Here is a 20,981-nt window from a genome sequence, read left to right as displayed (position 1 = left end):
TTTCATGAAAAACTTCCAAGTTTTCTTAAGTGAAACACATTTAAAAGCATTTTTTTGTTCATAAAGTGTTTTTCCTCGTATGGAAGCAAATTATAAAGAAGCTTTAAATTTATAGTGAAGAGGTTGGACGAACATAAAAATAAAATAAGAAAAATGCTTTCAAACATCATATCGTCTTATACTCAAACTATCTGAATAATTTACCGCCTACAAGAAAATAATCTATTTATTAAATACACAATCATTGAATAATCTGAATTTATAAAACTAAATAATCCAAATTAATTCATATTATCAAATATTCGTAACATTTAATATTGCGCAACGTAAAAAGAATTCCGAAAAGATACACTAAAATAATCTTATAGAAAGAAGCAAGATATACTATAAAACAAGAAAAAAGTGCGTGGACGTATGATTATGGACCAATAGCAGAAAAGCCGAAGGAAGATAAATGGATGGTTTGTTGTTTGTTATCATGTCAATAATGTCCGTGTCGTTATTCGAAAACGCTGTCGCCGTCCTCACTCCCACTCATCTGCCACGCTCAAACATCATCTCAGCAGGCACGATATATAACCCACAACAAATCATTCAATTTCATGACCAATTACTGAAGCTCGAAGAAAAAGATTGGATTTTTGTTCTGAAGGATTTGTGCAAAAATGGCAGAAGAAGATGGGATTGTGGAGAGGAGTGAGAGATTGGCGGGAAGAAGTGGGAGTGGGGTAGGGAGCGACTCGAGGTGGGTGGATGGGAGCGAGGTGGACTCGGAATCGCCGCCGTGGTCGTTGCATTCTGATAATGGAGAACGCGGCAGAGGAGAAGGGTATGGAGGATCTTTCAGGAGGAGGCTTGTGAAGAAGCCCAAGAGAGTTGATTCTCTTGATGTGGAAGCCATGGCGATTGCTGGTGCTGGTAGCCATCACTTGAAGGTAATAACACAGTTCCTTACGTTTTTCTTCGGTTTTTTTTGTGAAATAAATCATTTTTATGTGGTATTAGTGGTTTTTCTTTATGTGTTGGTTAATTTTAAATTCATCAAATGTTGTAAGATTGGAAATTTGGTTATTTGGAATAAAGGTTACTTTGCATGGGTGTAACCACATTGGCTAGAGCTGACATGCTCCCCTATGCACTGAGTTTGAATCCTCATCCCCGCAATTTATATTAGCTTGGAGTAGAGTATCGTTTGTATTAAAAAATAATCTTTGTAATATGGTATGTTTGTTACATCATGTGAACCTTTTATTAAGAAATTGTATATCAGCAGAATCATGATTTGCCACCCCTTTTTTGCAGACAAAATTACCTTTTCCCAATTCTGTAATGTAAAGTGTTTGAAAATACTACTATGATAATATCCATGACTTACTAACTTTGTTTAATCAATCAGGATCATTCTGTTTGGGGCACTCTTGCTTTAGGATTCCAAACTCTTGGCGTGGTCTACGGTGACATGGGAACGAGCCCTTTATATGTCTTTGCTGATGTGTTCAGCAGGGTGCGCATCGAATCAGATGTTGATGTCTTGGGAGCTTTATCACTAGTGATGTACACAGTTGCGCTTATACCTTTAGCAAAATATGTTTTCGTAGTTCTCAAAGCCAATGATAATGGAGAAGGTAGGCACTTTTTCGTGTCACAATTATTTTGTCCTTGGTTATTTTGTCCTTAGTTGCTTGGTAGTATATGGTCATGTGAGTACTTGTTAACCTGTACACTATTTATGTTTCCAATTGTAGGAGGAACATTTGCATTGTACTCACTGATATGCAGATATGCAAATGTTAATCTGCTGCCAAATCGTCAGCCAGCTGATGAATACATCTCAAGTTATAGGCTCAAATTGCCCACTCCAGAGTTGAAAAGGGCTTTGCGTATAAAAGACACTTTAGAAAGGAGACCATTCTTGAAAACTATCCTCTTGTTGTTCGTTTTGATGGGAACTTCGATGGTTATAGGAGATGGTATTCTAACCCCAGCTATATCAGGTACATTACTTGACTGAGCTTGAGGTGGAAAATTCTTGATATCATATACTCAGCCAACAAAATATGTTTAAGCTGCAGCTACTGACATGAAATCACATTACCAATAACAGCCACAGATTGTTCTTGCATCGTTTTCAAGTTCCTCTTCCTTAGACAGGAAACCACAATTAGGAAGTAGGACTTTTGTTAAACCTGGCTGAAACTGCAAAATTGTGCACAATCATTTTCATACATTATACGAATGTTTTCCATTGTATCTGTGTAGGAGAGTATACTGATGTATTTTCTTCTTTTTGGTTGTCATAGTGATGTCTGCTGTGAGTGGCCTGCAAGGTGAATTGCCAGGTTTTGGTACAAGTGAGTATCTTTTTCTTAGTCTGACAGAGAATCTGTGGTTCATTTGTTTACTTAACTATTTTTTTTACCTGGGATAGAATTGAAAGGGGAAACACAAGTATAACTTATAAGTTGCGGACAGTATGGCCCATAATCTGATTGATTTTAATTGCAGATGCTGTGGTTGTTGTTTCGATTGTAATTCTCCTAGTGTTGTTCAGCATACAGCGGTTTGGGACTGGAAAAGTGGGTGTCATGTTTTCTCCAATACTTGCTTTGTGGTTCTTCAGCCTGGCATCTATTGGAATCTACAATTTAGTGAAGTATGACGTTACAGTCCTGAGGGCATTCAATCCTGCTTATATTTATTTTTTCTTCAAGAAGAACAATAAGGAAGCATGGTTCGCTCTTGGTGGTTGTGTTTTGTGCATTACAGGTATATCTCACCTTTAACTCCCGTTAGGTTTCTAATGAGAGCCATTTGTTTTTCCCTTTTCAATTTCTCCTATGGATTTATAGTAAAGAAACTTCCCAAATGCATTAGTGGTTATGCTGTTTCAGGAGCCGAAGCTATGTTTGCTGATCTAGGACATTTCTCTGTGCGAGCCATTCAGGTTGGCCAATGCATACCCTTTCTCTCCCTTGAAATAGCTTCATACATTTTATTTATCGAAGAGCATCGTATAATCTATACATCTTGTGCAGGTTGCCTTCAGCTTTGTGGTGTTCCCCTGCCTTCTCTTAGCTTACATGGGCCAAGCTGCTTATCTGATGAAACACCCTGATTCCTCGGCTAGAATATTCTATGATTCTGTGCCAGGTGACACTTTCCAACATCTTGGCTACCATTCTTTTCAACTCCACTCTAACTGTCTCGTAAAGGGGCATCTCTCTGTATTTGGTTCCTCAGTTTGACACTTATGGTTCCCCAATCTTGTGAACAAACAGATAGTCTTTTCTGGCCAGTCTTTGTGGTAGCTACCCTTGCTGCGATGATTGCCAGCCAAGCGATGATATCTGCTACATTTTCATGTGTTAAGCAATCAATGGCTCTTGGATGCTTCCCAAGGCTAAAGATAGTTCACACCTCAAAGAGGCGAATGGGCCAAATTTATATCCCTATTATCAATTGGTTTTTAATGATCATGTGCATAGTTGTGGTTTCCATCTTTCGAAGCACCACAGAGATTGCCAATGCATATGGTGAATTATCCTTTTCCTCTCCTTCCTATAAGAATTTTGTCCAAAGCCAAAGATATTTGTATATTTGAAATGAAGTTGGTTCAACATTCATATTCTAATGTTATCACATGAAATTCTATATGTTACAATTTTAAATGCCGCTAGGCAGGAATATTGAGTTTATATTCCTCACAACAATATATATGAGTTTTATTAGTCGGACAGGAGTCAAGATGTACCAACTATTAATGTGTAATGATAATTTTGCTAATCCAATTATATCTATTCACGCAGGAATAGCTGAAGTTGGTGTCATGATGGTGAGCACAACCTTGGTGACACTTGTAATGCTTCTCATTTGGCAAACCAACTTGTTTCTAGCTTTGTGTTTTCCACTTGTATTTGGATCGATAGAGTTTGTCTACTTGTGTGCGGTTTTATCAAAAATCAAAGAGGGTGGCTGGCTGCCTCTTGCTTTCGCCTCTTGCTTCCTCTGTGTGATGTACACTTGGAACTATGGGAGTGTGCTGAAGTACCGAAGCGAGGTAAGGGAGAAGATATCCATGGACTCCATGACTGATCTTGGCTCCACACTAGGGACTGTTAGAGTCCCAGGAATTGGATTGCTGTATAGTGAGCTTGTCCAAGGCATCCCATCCATTTTTGTGCAGTTCCTTCTAAGTCTTCCAGCTATCCACTCCACTATAGTTTTCGTCTGCATTAAGTATGTCCCTGTCCCAGTGGTTCCTCAGGAAGAAAGGTTTCTGTTTCGAAGAGTTTGCCCAAAAGACTACCATATGTTCCGCTGTGTAGCCCGATACGGTTACAAAGATATCCGGAAGGAAGATCACCATTCATTTGAACAACTTCTAGTTGAAAGCCTGGAGAAGTTTCTGAGGAAGGAAGCTCAAGATATTGCCTTGGAGAGCAATTTAAATGACTCAGACTTTGACAATGATTCTCCCAGGTCAAGGGATTTGGGAGTCCCAGGAGGTGATGAGATTGAGGAACTCAGGATTCCATTGATGCACAATGGAAGATCACTGGAGGTAGGAGGAGCTTCAACCTCAGAAGAAACTGCTGTTGCTGAAACGTTGCCGTCTAGTGTGATGTCATCGAATGAAGACCCCGGTCTGGAGTATGAGCTCTCAGCACTGCGAGAAGCAATGGATTCAGGATTTACGTATTTGCTAGCGCACGGAGATGTGAGGGCAAAGAAGAACTCGTTTTTCTTCAAGAAGCTAGTCATAAACTACTTCTATGCATTCATGAGGAGGAACTGCAGAGCAGGTCCTGCAAATATGAGTGTGCCTCACATGAACATCATGCAAGTCGGTATGACTTACATGGTCTGATTTATTTATTTTTACTTGCAGAATTTATCTCATTTTATGGATATTTATCTGCTGCTTATTGCAACCTCTATGTGAGACACTGTAAGACAATTATTGCATCATAAATTTCCCCATCCTTCAGAGAAACATGCAACTAAGACGCTCTGGTGACGGTATCTCAAACCGACTGACCATACCATATGTGGTATCTCGTGATTTGTTTGCAATACCGCCTCCTTAACGGGCCAATTGAATGTGAGTTCTTCTGTTGGTCTCTTTGTGTTTTCTTGTCTTTGTTTTGGTCCATTTTTCAACACCAACCAAAGTAGTTCTTGCGTACAAGAAGCTCTGTTGGGTTTATTTTTCTTGTCGGGCTTTAGGCAAAAGTGGCAACCTATTTTTATTGGTGGAAAAGTATCGACATTTAGAATAAACCCTAAAGAATATTTTTATGTACAAATATAATCAAGCCACATTTCTCACGCAGTGCGTTTTAATAAGAAGGCCAACTCATGCAAGTGCGTGCTTGAGGGTTCTTATAGAAGGAATAGGATCCTCTCCGGATCCTCTTTGTGGGATCCGGATGATTAATTAATCGTGTCCGCTCATCGTATATCGTGCGATTAGAAATTATTTTAAAATTTTAATTTAAAATTTAATATAAATAGTACCGAACGAAAACTGGCCTAACGATATACGATTAAAGGACACAATTGAAGGATCCTCTAGATCCCCACAAAGAGGATCCAGAGATGATCCTATTCCCTTATAGAAAGCATTTATGTTTATAAGAATTTTGTTAAAAACGCTTTAGAAAGGTCACCTTTCAAAAGAGCACTATGTATAAGACTACGTGTTTGGGGTCGCTTCAAGTGTTTTATGAAGTGCTTCATGAAATAGCATTCATGTGATTCTCTCGAAAACACTTCTACAATCACTTTTTTAAAAAATTGTCAAACACAGTCATAAGCGTTTTTGAGCGTCGAAAAACACGTTTAGTTCTTCTAAAAGCAATCTCATTCATACCTTGTAATTTGAAATCACACTCATATCAATCTATTTGTTATCATAATCGCTTTTAGCCATTCTAAAGGCATCCTAAACAACAAGGACTCTTAGTGGAGTTTGCGTGTGGGGGAAGTTGGATTATACTTTAAAAAAGAATGGAAGTGGAGAGGATGTCGTAAATGGATAAGAGAGGAGGATGAGTAGGGTTTGCACTTTGCATCATCAATTAGATTGGGGAACTCTCAGACTCGTTCCCAGTCAACCGCTAGATCCACCACGTGTCATGACTCCTAAAACGTGAGGAAACAAAGCACGCTTGAGAGTTTAGATACTTAAAAATTGCTTTTTGTTCGTTGAATTTTCATAAGAAATTCATGAAAACTAATTTTTCTGGACTGAAATCCGTGGAAGCTGAAAACTTCTTCTAATTAGTGAAAAGTCAGATGTTAGTTGATAATTAAGACTCTATAAGATAATTAAGTGACCCATGTGTCTCAGAATAATTGAATAATTAAGGGCATTTTAATCCAGCATTATTTCGATAATCAACGGGTGTAAACGGTCCTGTTAAGCTTTGAAGGGCCATTAGAGTCCAACCATAAACCAATCATATAGTTTTTAATCAAATTTTCAACGAGTGAGCTTTGCTGAGACCACATCGTTGATGGATGCAAGTTTTATGTGTGAATGATTGAGAACCATTGATCTTTAGGTTTCTTCTTTAGTCGTGACTCAGACGAGTACACCAACGACCTAAAGTCATCTACATGTGATGAAGGATTGTATTGCATTTCCTTCTATAATAAACAATTACTGGCTGCACAGACTAATGCTGACAGTTCTTATCTATTGGATCCCAATCAGGGTTTAAAATACCTATGAAATTGTCGATAATCGTTGGAGGGGGGGGTGAAATATAAACTTCATCGTGTATCGGCGAGATATTGGAAAATTGATGAATATCAACAATGTTTATTGACTCACTACAAAAATTTTGCGAGAGAACCATCGAGCGAGAGCCCTTCCACACAAGACTCCCGGATCACTTCGTCAACTTTCATCTCTGTGAGATCTCACAGTCAAGCAGGCCTGGGATTCGTAACCCAATCAATTCTTATAAAATATATTATATTACCTTCATTGATAATAGCTAAAAATATCATCCGTATACTATTATTTCAATTTTCGAACGCATTGCAGATTTCGAACTTTTGAATTTTTTTGAGTATTTTCGTCGAAGGCAACTGATATCGATATTTTCATAAATTTGCATACTGATATTTCCTGCTATATCGATATTTAAACAATGATCCCAATATAATTAAATGAGATTAAATCATGACTAATCCTATAGCTAATTTATTTGAGAGCCAACAGGCTACTGGATCCATCGCTATCCATGGACCACAAACATTTACAAACCCTATATGGTTTATAAGAGCTGAAACTAGCTAATTAAACAACTACTAATTAATTAATTTGTGTGATCCGGTGCTTCTTGACCTAAAATCGTTGTGATTAGACAAAATTATGTTACTTAATTTATTATATACACATGCTCTTGGTGCAGGTTAAATCTAGCTACCTAATCCCCCATGCTGAATTGTAATCATTTAATTAATTTGATTCATGCATATGTGCTGCATAGCTTGAATTCTGGTTTTGATACCGACTCTCATTTTTTTAATGCCTCTCTCCTCCCATGCATGCAAACTCGAACCTAACTTCAAAATTCCTTGACATAAACTATTATAAATTGTTACCTAATAAAGTAATTTGGATAACCGATTAGGTACGATATAACAAATACACTACTCTCATAACTTGCATACAAAAATGAGTTTTCAGTTACACTGTGTTTGGATGCGTCAAAATAACTCGGAAATTAATAAAAACTCGGTATTTCAGCAAGGAAAAATTGTTTTCCCTCGTTAATTTGGCAACCTCTATCGTGGAAAACGCCAAATTTTGCGCAGAAAAAATAGTGGAACTTGAGCACGGAGATTTCCAACTTTAATTTCCACCGATAGAGGCGTTATTTCAAAATCCAACCTAAGAGAAAAATTTGGCGCGCAGAGAGACGCTTCAAAGTCAGGGAACAAAGAATAATCCAGCAACAGACACCAATCAGAAGGGAAAAGGAAGATAAGCCACTGACCTGGAAATCTACACGACATCAAGAAGAGCGACACAAGAGCAGATCGCAAAACTTTTGGTTCAGATTACAAGAATAGGTGAACAACGCAAGAGCAGCGTAACTCATACCAGAAATTTGGAGTATCTCTCTGCGCACTGAAATTCCCGCTTAGGTGTATTCGCGATTTTTTCACGTAGAATTTGGCGTTTTCCACGATAGAGGTTGCCAAACGAGAGAAAACAATTTTTTTCATGCCAAAAACCAAGTTTTTACTAATTTTCAAGTTATTTTGATGCACGCTGTGGTTGGATAAGGAAATTTAAAATTACTAAAAAATTTGGGGAAACTTGATATAACTCCAATTTTTTGAGCCAATAGTAGGAATGGTCCAATTTATTAAAATAAGTTCAATTCTTTAAATTTAATTATTTAATTATCAATAATTATCTCTTAAAAGAAAAAACTTATTGTAAAAATCAAATTTCTTCCTAATTATCTCTTTGATTATTTCTTTTTGTATATTTTTTTTTGTTATTTCTTGTTCTTCCTCCTGCTTTAACCCATTTATAGATTTTTTTTTTAATTTTTATAATCAACCTATATCACATGTTAATTGTATTTATCTACCTATATGACAGATTCTTTTTCATAGTCAACCTGTCACAGATTAATGTGTCTTATCTCACTATGTTAATTGTATTTATCTACCTATAGGTATATTATGTTTTTTTTTTCTACCTTTTAGTTAAGTTTCATATCTCACTTACAGGTATAATATACATTCATATATTTGTTACTTGAGTTAGGGTAAAATGTTTTGCAGATAGATTTATGTTAGTATATTAATTATTTTTTTTTGTTTATAAGATATTAATTAGATATTTGGGAGTTGAAAAATGCATAATATTAAAAGATTTTTATTATTTTTAGAAAATATAAAAGGAGTATAAAAGAAATAAAAACATATAATTAGATAACTGGAGTCACTCCTAAAAACACTCTATGTTTTTTGGACCTGGATCTAAAATCCCCAAAAATTTTCAAAATGACGAAATTTTATTTTCTAGAATTTGTGGATTTTCTTGTTTGGTTGACCTAAAAGATGGAAATTTTTATTTTTAAACTCTCACTCATAGAAATTTGAAGATAACACATATATATTTACATAGAATTTAAGCTTGGGAAGGAGGTCCCAAATTCCAAGTCCTTTTTATGTGGAAATTCAAAATTTATATTTTACGAATTCAAAAAGGAGAATTAATTAGTACATGCTAATTTATAAATTTTAATTTTTGTCAAAATACGAGTATTTGGATAGTTTGATTGAACCAGTAAAATCTTTAGCCCTAAATTACCAAAAATTCGAGCCATTGATGTAAAATGTATACAACTTTGATTTGACACAGATTACCTTCCTCAGGATTCTAGGGATCCCATAATCGTGACCGTTCATTGTACATCGTACGGTAAGAAATTATTTCAAAATTTAAAATTAAATATAAATAGTACCTAATGATTTATGACTGCACGATGTACAATGAATGACCATAATTACGGGATTCTTAGGATCCGCAGGAAAAGGATCCGACAAAAATCCTTTTCCTACAAGGCAACAAAATGAAAAAAAAATAATTAAATAAAATCATGGAAAATATTGGTAAACATCTCAGTCGCTTCTCTGTATGTACAAAGTACAATTGTTTCGTCTATTTCATATGTAAGTGCAATTTGCACCACCATACACGTCAAAATATTAGCCTAAACCCTAACCCTAAAACCAGAAAGGACTATTTAGGGTAAATTATATAGTAGTCCCTCATGTTTGAGGTCTATTACAACCTCATACAACATCTTTAAAACATTCACTTTCATACATCACGTACTATTTTATTTCAAAATAATACATCCGTTACATTTTCCATCCATTGATCCGTTAAGCGCTAACGTGGCTGCCAAATGTGTGCCACGTGGCAAAAAAAACAAAATTTTAATTTTTTTAAAACCTAAATCTTCTAAATAAATTTAAAAAAATATAAAAAAAAGCTGAAACACACCTCCCCGCAACCCCCGCTTTGTCTTCCTCCCTCCCTCCCTCCCCCACCCAACATGCAACCCAAAATAAGAAGAAAAGAAAAAAGAAAAGAAAAAAAAAAACCCATCTTCATCTTCCCCGACCCCCCTTCCTTGCAACCCACCCCTTTCTTCCTCCTCCCATCTTCCCCAAACCCACCGCACCCATCCTCCACGTCCTCCTCCGCACCCACCCTCACACCCATCCGCGCACCTACCCTCCGCACCCACCCTCTTCCCTCCTCTACACACCCCACTCCTTAAATCCACACCCATTGGGGAAGACAAGAACTGGGTTGCCACATTTGTGCCACGTGGCAAATTTTTTTTAAAAAAAAAAAAAAAAAAAAAAACCTAAATCTTCTAACAAAATTAAAAAAATTAAAAAAAAGCTAAAACACACCTCCCTGCAACCCCCACTTTGTCTTCCCTCCCCCACCCAACCTACAACCCAGAAGAAGAAGAAGAAGAAGAAAAAAAAAAAAAAAAAAAAAAAAACCCCTGTCTTCATCTTCCCTGACCCCCCTTCCTTGCAACCCACCCCTTTCTTCCCCCTCCCATCTACCACAAACCCACCGCACCCACCCTCCACGTCCTCCTCCGCACCCACCCGCGCACCTACCCTCCGCACCCACCATCTTCCCTCCTCTACACACCCCACTCCTTAAATCCACACCCATTGGGGAAGACAAGATATGGGTTGCAAGGAAAGGGAGATGGGTTTTTTTTTTTTTTCTTTTCTTTTCTAGGTTGCAGGTAGTGGGTGCGGAGGAGGAGGAGGAGGAGGTGGAGGATGGGTGCACATTGGGTTTGGGGAAGATGGGAGGGAGAAGAAAGGGGTGGGTTGCAGGAAAGGGGGGTTGGGGAAGATGTAGTTGGGTTTTTTTATTTTTTTTTTGGGTTGCAGATTGGGCTCGGGTGGGGAGGGGGGATGGGAAGATGGGTGCGCGGAGGAGGTGGAGGATGGGTGCGGAGGAGGATGTGGAGGATGGGTAGGAGTGGTTTTGGATTTGGGTAACAGGGAGGGATGACGGATGGGGAAGATGATGAAGGGGATGGGGTTTCGGCGGGCGGCGCAAGGGGGGTGGGGTGATGGGATATGGGTTTTCTAAGTTTTTTTTTTTTTGCCACGTGACACAAATGTGGCTGTCACGTCAGCGCTTAACGGATCAATTGATAGAAAATGAAACGGATATATTATTTTGAAATAAAATAGTACGTGAGGTATGAAAGTGAAATGTTTTTAAAATGTTGTATAAGGTTATAATAGACATCAAACTTGAATAACTACTATGTAATTTACCCGACTATTTATTGTACGAAATTCAGTGCATGAAATGATTTTTTACGCTGAAGTTCCAAATAAATCCTTCTACCTTTATGGCTGCTTCATCATATATGTCTTAGCGAATGCGCTAACAACAGTAGAAAATGTGTTTCTGTTTGCATCCCTCACGTTAATTTGATAAAATAAAAAAAACGAGAGCCATGCATGCATTCTCCAAATTCCAGCCATGCATGAGGGACACGTGCTGTTGTGTTGAGCCGACAGGAGTACGACACGTGTTTAATTCATGCATCCTAGAAGTTTCTTTGTTTTCTTAGAAGGGCAAAGAGTTAGGTAAAACCGAGCTGTTGTGCTGCATGAATTGAACGTGTACGTCCATTAAGAAATACATTGTTTCTTTTTTTTTTCTTTTTTTTTTTTGGGACAGGACGGCATATATTTCATAAAGTCAGTCAGGCTAATTGGTACAAGATAAAGAAACATCCTTAACAAGAAAATCACTAATGATATGGGTTACCGAGTTTGCTTGACGGCAAATATGGGCAACCGAAGCTTCAGTGACCAGAGACAGCAAGAATTTGGTATCTTTGATGATGGGTCCCATGGAAGACAAGTTCATCGAAAACTCCAACACTACCAAAACAATCTGAAGCACATCACTCTCAATATCAATCTTAATTAAACACCAGTTCAAGACTAACTCTCATAGCCAGTGCTTACATTGTTTCAACTCCGAAGAAGCAGAGTGATTTTGCAATCTTCTTTTGACCTGTTGCAGTTCTTTCTTTCTTTTCAACTGTTTAATATCATTAATAAATCAAGGGACAAACTTACCAGGTACGGTCAGTTTGCAAAAAGTAAAACGAAGAATGTAAGAATTTACTCGGTTGAATAATAATAGGAATTTGGATCCGATTCGAATTTTACTTTGTGGAATTCTATAAATCTTCACATATTAATCATTTATCGTATATCGTGCGATCATAAATTATTTGATTTTTTTTATTTAAAATTAAACACAAATAGTATCTGACTAAAACTGTCCGCACGATGTACAATGAACGGCTAGGATGTGGGGAACCCTAGAATCCCCACAAAGTGGATCCGGAGAGGATCCTCTTTCTAATAATAGTGTGCATAATCTAGAAGGCATAGTTAGCTTGATGATTAATTGACTACAAAAAGTAATGCTAAATAAATTAACTTTTTAAATTAAATTTATATACCGTATGATGTGTCAGTAATAGAAAATGACACGTGATAATTTGATCATAAAAAACGACTTCATATATAAAAATATAATTTTATGAATAATATCCTTAGCATTACCCAACTAAAAATCCAATATAATTCATCGTCACCAACCATCCTTCAAAAGTTCAAAACAGCCAAAAAGGGTGATAAAAGCAAGAAGAAGAACCCTATTTTTTTTTTTTTGGAACAGAATAAGAACCCTATTTGTTCACTTAGTTTAGGGTTATTGGTAAACACTAGTTACAAACTATTTTTCTTAAGAAAATGTGCTATTGACAATCCACTAATGATGTACGTCTTACCGTATAAAATGAAATTACATTTTCGTCAATCAACCGTTTATAATCGTGCTTATATATAAGGAATGGTAATTGATTAGTAAACTTCGTGCTTTAATAAGGATTAAATTTTGTATGGAAATAAATTGAGCCCTTACATGGTGACGTGGGTTCGAATTCTATGGTTTGTTAATCTAATATCTAATCTAACAAAATTTATCTTTTGACGAAAAAAATAATAATTTGTATGGTCAAGGGAACCCTCTCGATTATTGTAGTCCTATCAAGACAAAGTGTATCATATTATTTCCTATCCTGGGTTAATTAATTTTATTTCTAGACATCAAGGATATCATATTAGGGTTGGTTTGGGTGTGTGGTTCTTTAAAAAAAAACATGTTATTAAAAAAATTTGGAACATTAAATATGTTTGATAAGATAAAAAAAAATTACTTTTTTTTTTTAAAAAGTTGTCGTTGACAATGGAGAAGCATAGAAAAGCAGAAATAAGGTCTACTATATGTTTTTTTCAAAGCATAGTGAACAATGTCTATTTAATGAAATTTTAAAATGACAAGTATACTTCTGCATATTTTACAAAATTATAATCTTTACCTTGTATTATTTTCCTTAGTCACTTAACATATTCACATCAAAATTTTATACAAAAGTTTAACACTCAGATTTGTTGAAAGCACTTTTTCAGAGCTACCCTTAAAAAGCCACTTGGGGAAATAAGCCATAAAGTTCCAACAAAGTTGTTGCAACTAATAATATTAGTGATAGGATAGCAACCCCTTATATTTATTTGATTTTTATTAACAAGTTAGTCAATCGTAGTATAAATATTGTTTTTGTGGTGGGAAGGGAAAGACATTTAAAACACCTTCTCAAATGGATGCAGAATTATTCTGTCTAAGATTCCGAATGGTAGGGTTTTTCTTGTTTGGTTTCAATGAACCCTATCACACACTTTGCCTTGCTTATTACTGGTGATAGCCTATCAAACACTCCACGTACGTGTTGATTTTTAGTCAAAATCCAACTTTAAATTTGTTGGCTTTTCAAATAATCACACTACCAAAGCCTCAAAAGCTGCCTGCTCTTTGTATTATTTATCGATATTTATTTGGTTTTTAACTAAGATGGTCTTTGAGATTCATTCTTTATTTTGGTATCTGATAATAAAAATTGATAAAATTAGTCTTTGAGTTAGTCCACCGTAAATTGTTTTGGTATTTTTATGAAAAGTCTGTCAATATCCTCGTTAAGTGGAGGAGTTTGTTTGACAAAAATACAAAAGATGGTCACATGATCATTTACGTGACAATTTAATAAAGACATTGACAGATTTTCACGAAATGACCAAAATGATTTACAATGGACAAAGTCAAGACCGTTTATATAGATTTTTATTTGTCAAACGAAAGTGAAAGTGAGGAGTTATACCACTTTCAAATACCATTTTAAATAAAATAACATTGCCAATTTGTTATTGAGCTTTAGCTTTCTGAACCCACCACCAAAAATAATCGGGTCCAGATTTAAATTATATGAGAATTAGATATGAATAATACTCCAAAATTATGAGCGAACTAAAAATATTTTCAACTAAAAATATCAAGAAAGTCAAGATTCATGTTTGGTGGCTGCCAAAAACTAGACAAATTATATACCAGAAGTAACTTCTGAACTTGGAATTCACACAAAGGTCACACCAAATATTAACAATTAACAAACACTGAAACATTTGGCTCTTCGCAGAAATGGAAAATAAGAATTTATTCTTCTTTATTTTTGTTTATTCTCGTAAAGCTTCTAAAAGATTTGGTTCGTATAGTTCTTTTTCTACAAAAAGAATTCTTATCCATTCAAACTTAAAGAGCAAAGTAGCGAGCACATTAGTTTGATTATCTACCTTAACCAATATCAGTCATTGTTAAGTTTAATTTATGAAAGGGGTTTGCTTACAATTCTCACATGAACTTTCTCGTTTCATTTTCTCAGCTTTTTTTTGTTTTATCATGCAATGTTGTTTGGTGATAAAAAAAAAAAAAAAAAAAAAACTCTCTAATTTCTAAGTCACATTTTTTAAAGATTAATCATGCAAAAAACCAGTTAAATTATAAATCTCAATCGTTTGAATAACCTTGTCAAAATTTCAATGTTTAAATAAACATGATTCATCTATTTCATAGATAACAGTTAGATAATTAAAGGCTTTCACATTTAGTTAGTTAACTTTTGCATAAATAATCTTTAAAAGTTGATCAAATAATCACCATGCAACAATGCAACAAAATAAAAGGGAGAACTGAGAAAGTTAAATAAGAATATCTAAATATTCGCAAATAACCCGAAAATAAGAATATCCAAATGCGACTCTGCCCCTCTCCCTACCTCTTGCCTCATCCAGCCCTCATTCTCTCTAAAAAGCTCTCGCCCTTCCGTGCTCCGCCCTCAATCGTCTCCGTCGGCTGGCGGTTTCAGAGTCGGTGACATTTATTTCCAACGTTCTTCGCCACTTCTCCGACGTTTATCGTCGGTTTTTTATGCCTTAATTTCCTTAGTTTTCCACATTTCCTATCTTCCTTGTCGTCTCTTTTCAAACCCAACTTCCATCCTCCCCATCTCTTCCCTCTACCTCCCCTCCTCATATGCCATCCTCATCCCACCCTCTACTCAAACCCACAAACGACGAACCAAAGATAGATGCCAAATCCATTTCCTTACTCCGCTTTCCTTCCCACGACCGGCATGCCGACTTTCCCTTGAGGCCAAGCGTTCTGCGACTTCAGGCAAAGTCACATTCCCCCTTAGCTTCACCCCTTTTCCATATATTACTGTGTTTGTATATATTTGCACGGGATGGTGAGGATTTTTGGATCCCGTGGCTATATCCTGATTTGGCACTTTGGTGACGAATTTAATGTGTTAGATGAATTTAATTTGTAAAATTTGTAAAATAAATAGACACAAATATCAAAATTTAAAGACATTCAATAGCAATCACAGTGCCATTTCTGAGTCAAACCACCTAAAATTTAGAAAAAAAACCATTAGATTTGGAAGAAAAAAAAAACCTCCATCGCAACTCCTAATTTGGCTGCTGGAAATCGGAAGAAACTCACTTCACCACTCTCTCATTCTCAACAGCCACCGAGTGGACTTTAAAAGCCCCAACGCAAAAATTCCACCAACTACAATACAACAACAAATAACACAAAACAAATCTCTCTCTCTCTCTTTCTCTCTCTCTCTCTCCCCTCTGCTCTCAGAGAGAAGCTTAAAGCCAGATATTCTAATATTTTTTATACAGAAGTGACTACTGAGTAGAAGGAAGGCACCACCGTCTTTTGGCATTTCGTGTTTTTGTTCTCCATTTTCTGGTTGTTCACCTGCTGTCTACATTTCCCTCTTTAATTTTTATATCTGTAAACTATTATTTTATCAAAAGAAACAATCTTTCTCTCTCGCCCTGCAGATTATTACAAGCCAATTTCGTGTTCCTGTAACGCTCCTTTTGTTTTCAGTTTTTCAGAAATTTTTTCTGGGGAGGCGTTTTCTGCAGAAACTTTGTTTTTCCGCTGAGTTTTTCTTCTGTTTTTTTGTGGGTTTCTTTTTCAGAGATTCAGAAAGTCGCTGAGTAAATAAGTTAAACAATCCATTTCATCTTTTTGCAATTTAACGAACACCAAAAGAATGTGACTTTTCTCTGCATATAACTTGGGGAGGCTGTTTTTGCTAAATGGGTTTCGTTTTCTCTCCCCAATCTGAAGCAAAACATGGCTCTGCTCGATCACTGAGTCCACCCGCCATGGATCAGGAAACTGGGGTTTATCAAAACCATATAAAGGTGCAGTATTTTGCTTTGATTTCATACTTTTTCTTCGCAATGATGAAAACCCAATTGAGTTTTGTGATCAAATTGCTGTTTTCTTGTGTTGCAGAAACAATCATGGAAGACAATTCTGACTCTGGCTTACCAGAGCCTCGGCGTCGTCTATGGCGATTTGAGCACTTCGCCTCTGTACGTTTACAAAAGCACATTTGCTGAAGATATCGATCACTCAGAGACCAACGAAGAAATCTTTGGCGTCTTGTCCTTCGTATTCTGGACTCTCACCCTCATCCCCCTTCTCAAGTACGTGTTTATTGTGCTCAAAGCAGACGACAATGGCGAAGGAGGAACATTCGCCTTGTACTCGCTGCTGTGTCGACACGCCCGAGTCAGCTCGCTGCCCAACAGCCAGTCTGCCGACGAGGAGCTCTCCGATTACAACAAGGAAAGAGCCGGGACGGCGCTGCAGTCGAGCATCGGGTCCAGGTTGAAGTCGACTCTGGAGAGGCACAAGGTGCTGCAGAGATTTTTGCTTGTTCTTGCTTTGATTGGAACTTGCATGGTGATTGGTGACGGTGTTCTCACGCCGGCTCTTTCTGGTAATTTTGGGTTTTAATTTGGAAAATTGGCCAAAATGATCATTTTTCAAATACAAATTGCTAAAATGATCAGCTTTACAGTATGTCATCGATATCTGATCGCTATAACGTCAATTGATATGTCGTCGATGTTTAATTTTGATCAATTCTACAATTAGGATTTGACTTCTGATCATTTCTAGCCAGTTTCCCTTTTAGTTTATTGCTTTTGGGTTTTTTGGAGTGAAAGTTGGAATTTTGTGTGTTTTTCTTTAGAGACTAACTGGAATTTTGCTTTAAATCGCTGCAGTTTTTTCTGCGGTTTCAGGGCTTGAGCTTTCCATGTCCGAAAAGCATCACAAATGTAAGAGAACTTTTTATAGCACAATCACTTTTGAAGCTTTAGCAGTTTGTTTTGAGCTTCGATACAAGTAGAGATTTCTTATTTAGTGAACTTTTTTTCTTCGGAGTTTTTGGGCTTGAAGCCGTAAATTGGTCCGGTTTGTTCCAACTTGTTTCGTCGGATTCATAAGAGTAAAATTGAATAACCGAGTTTTGCACCTTAATACACCGGCTGTTTTCCTCTTTCCGGAATTCCACGGTGCATTTCATCTTTTACCAATCATAATTTCCTTGTACTTCAAGTTAATTGTGACTTATCCATACTTTAGTTGTCTGGTATTGTTGGTCCTTAACGCGATAAGGTTTTTTTTTTCCTTAATTGTCGGCCTCCATAAATCTCGTTGTGTAATTGAGTGGACAGTTTGATTTCACTCTGGTGTATAAAGATCAATGCTTTGCCTTATACTTCCTCCTGAAATTTTGATAATCTTTATGCAGATGTAGAAGTTCCAATTGCATGCATCATTTTGATTGGCCTGTTTGCACTTCAACATTATGGAACTCACAGGGTCGGGTTCTTGTTTGCTCCTATAGTTCTGATATGGCTTCTATGCATCAGTGCGATCGGTGTTTATAATATACTTCACTTCAATCCGAGTGTGTACAAAGCACTTTCTCCATACTATATGTACAAATTTTTAAGGAAAACTCAGAAAGGGGGCTGGATGTCCCTCGGCGGAATTATGTTGTGTATAACAGGTAAGTATGCATGTATAGGATTGACTCACGTATATATTTCCTCGGAAGCAAAGTGGTTTACCTGTTTCTCTAATGCACAACTTAACTTTTCCAGGTTCAGAAGCCATGTTTGCTGATCTTGGACACTTTACACAATTGTCCATTCAGGTATCTTATTTTTGCACGGCTTGTTACACTATCCGAAAAGAGTTGATATGGCAGTACTGATAATGATTGTATAAATGTGGTTCGGCACTTCAGTAGTAAAACTTTAGCACACAGTCCGCACTTATTCAGCCTGGTACAATTAGCAAAACGATTACTTTCCTGGTAAATATTCACATTTTTGCAGATTGCGTTCACCTCTTTGGTTTATCCAGCTTTGGTTCTAGCATATATGGGACAAGCTGCCTACATATCTTCACATCACAATGTTGGGAAAAATTCTCAGATTGGATTTTACCCATCTGTACCAGGTAGACACCTTCATTTGTTTAGCAGGAAGATTCTAGATTTGAAAAATATGCAACTTCTTAGCTAATCTAGCAAACCCCGCCACTCCTCAGAAAATTTGAGATGGCCCGTTCTGGTAATAGCTGTACTTGCTGCCGTAGTAGGAAGCCAAGCTATCATCACTGGAACTTTCTCAATCATCAAGCAATGTTCTGCCCTGGATTGCTTCCCAAGAGTCAAAATAGTCCATACATCATCCAAAATCCATGGTCAAGTTTATATCCCGGAAATCAATTGGATCTTGATGGTGTTGTGTTTGGCTGTTACTATTGGTTTTAGAGACACAAAGCGCATGGGTAATGCTTCAGGTATGGCATCGTTTACAAATTTGAAAAAACCATTAATGTTTGATATTCCATTTTAGAAATTAGTAAACCCTAAACCCTAATACTTCTGCATCTATCAGCTGGATTTTAACTTTTCGCTATCCCTATATGTTGATGCCTTCGTGTGGAAGTTACTTAACCTAAAGCTTCATGTCGAACAGGGTTTGCAGTTATCTCGGTGATGCTGGTCACCACGTGCTTAATGTCCCTAGTTATTGTCCTATGCTGGCAGCAGAGTGTCTTTGTTGCAATTGGCTTCGTGGTCTTTTTCGGCACAATTGAAGCTCTTTACTTCTCGGCTTCTCTTGTAAAGTTTCCTGAGGGAGCCTGGGTTCCCGTTGCTCTTGCTCTCTGTTTTTTCTTCGTCATGTACGTTTGGCACTACGGCACAATTAAAAAGTATGAGTTTGAAGTCCAAAACAAGGTCTCCATTAACTGGCTGCTTAGCCTTGGCCCCAGCCTTGGCATTGTACGAGTCCGTGGGATTGGCCTCATACACACCGATCTTGTATCCGGAATTCCAGCAATCTTCTCCCACTTTGTCACCAACCTTCCGGCCTTCCACCAGGTCCTAGTTTTCCTCTGCATCAAATCCGTCCCAGTCCCCCATGTTAGACCCGAGGAACGGTTTCTGGTGGGTCAAATTGGCCCAAAGGAGTATCGGCTCTATAGGTGCATTGTGAGATATGGATATCGCGATGTTCACAAAGATGACATGGAGTTTGAGAATGATCTTATGTGCAGCATAGCAGAGTTCATACGCTCAGGAAGCACTGAATTCTCTGTTGCAGCTGAAGATGCGGGCAAGGAAGATGATAAAATGACGGTCGTTGGCACACGCTCCACTCATGCAGATGGGATTCAGATGAGCGAGAACATCAACGTGGAAATGAGCCCATCAGGGCAGATAGAAATAAGATCTCCGCCAGTGGCTCAACGAAGGAAGAAGGTAAGATTCATTGTTCCGGAGAGTCCAAAGATCAACACGGGCACAAGGGAGGAACTGCAGGAGCTAATGGAAGCTCGGGAAGCTGGAATAGTGTACATAGTTGGGAACACATACACGAATGCAAAGAAAGGATCTAGTTTCATGCGAAGCTTTGCAATCAACTACGGATATGAATTCTTGAGAAGGAATAGCAGGACATCCAGTTATGCACTCAGTGTACCGCATGCGTCTGCGCTGGAGGTAGGGATGATTTACCATGTATGATTCAGATTACACGACGAATTTATAGGGCAAATTGTACATCTTGTAACGCGACAGGTTGCAAAGGATATCCAGAAATTCAGTCATCCTCCATTTTGGTTTTGTGACGTGAGAGGATGAACTGGTGCTTTTTTTTTTTTTGGGTCTCAGATAAAGAAATTGTTCAGCAGGACAACGAGAATAGTGTCATATATAATATAGATAACCCAAATTTCCCACACTATAATCTCTTTTGTTTTGTTCGAGCGAGATTCTAATCTAATTTGAACTAGTACAATAGGGGGTTCGAACTGGGATGTAGAGTGGAGAGTATATTGTTCTAGTCAATTTGGCAACATCTAGATATGCGAGACGCTAAATTTAGGTGGTTATTTTCAACTGCAAGATCTGTTGCACAACCGTGTCTACATCTCTTTATTTCATGGCTAGTTACGTGATTAGAAATAGTTGTATGCAATTGCTGACACTCAACGACGCATGTGTTGGGCCAGTAAGTGGGTCATTGATAAGCAGGCCTGTTCACATTGCACTTTTAAGTGCCAGTTACTGATG

The 20,981-nt window shown here is 37.3% G+C and overlaps 2 protein-coding genes across 2 annotated transcripts; both read left to right on the top strand.

Moving 5' to 3' along the window:
- The first annotated feature begins 416 nt into the window (after window positions 1-416).
- On the top strand, window positions 417-4,993 carry LOC103451951 (putative potassium transporter 12). The gene is made up of 9 exons (XM_008391403.4): window positions 417-935; window positions 1,397-1,625; window positions 1,746-1,994; window positions 2,301-2,351; window positions 2,506-2,766; window positions 2,892-2,944; window positions 3,036-3,150; window positions 3,279-3,533; window positions 3,807-4,993. Exons 1-9 carry the CDS (start codon window positions 666-668, stop codon window positions 4,865-4,867), a joined length of 2,544 nt encoding a protein of 847 aa, XP_008389625.2. The 5' UTR covers window positions 417-665; the 3' UTR covers window positions 4,868-4,993.
- A 10,252-nt stretch (window positions 4,994-15,245) lies between these two features.
- LOC103451949 (potassium transporter 6-like) lies at window positions 15,246-20,655 on the top strand. Its single transcript, XM_008391400.4, has 8 exons — window positions 15,246-16,737; window positions 16,832-17,321; window positions 17,611-17,664; window positions 18,141-18,401; window positions 18,496-18,548; window positions 18,733-18,856; window positions 18,947-19,201; window positions 19,381-20,655. Exons 1-8 carry the CDS (start codon window positions 16,630-16,632, stop codon window positions 20,430-20,432), a joined length of 2,397 nt encoding a protein of 798 aa, XP_008389622.1. The 5' UTR covers window positions 15,246-16,629; the 3' UTR covers window positions 20,433-20,655.
- Window positions 20,656-20,981: the final 326 nt, after the last annotated feature.

The sequence above is a fragment of the Malus domestica genome, chromosome 13 (genome assembly GCF_042453785.1).
Source record: "Malus domestica chromosome 13, GDT2T_hap1".
NCBI lineage: Eukaryota > Viridiplantae > Streptophyta > Magnoliopsida > Rosales > Rosaceae > Malus > Malus domestica.
Note: the sequence above shows the minus strand (reverse complement) of the source record. Positions and strands in the feature narration are given on the sequence as shown.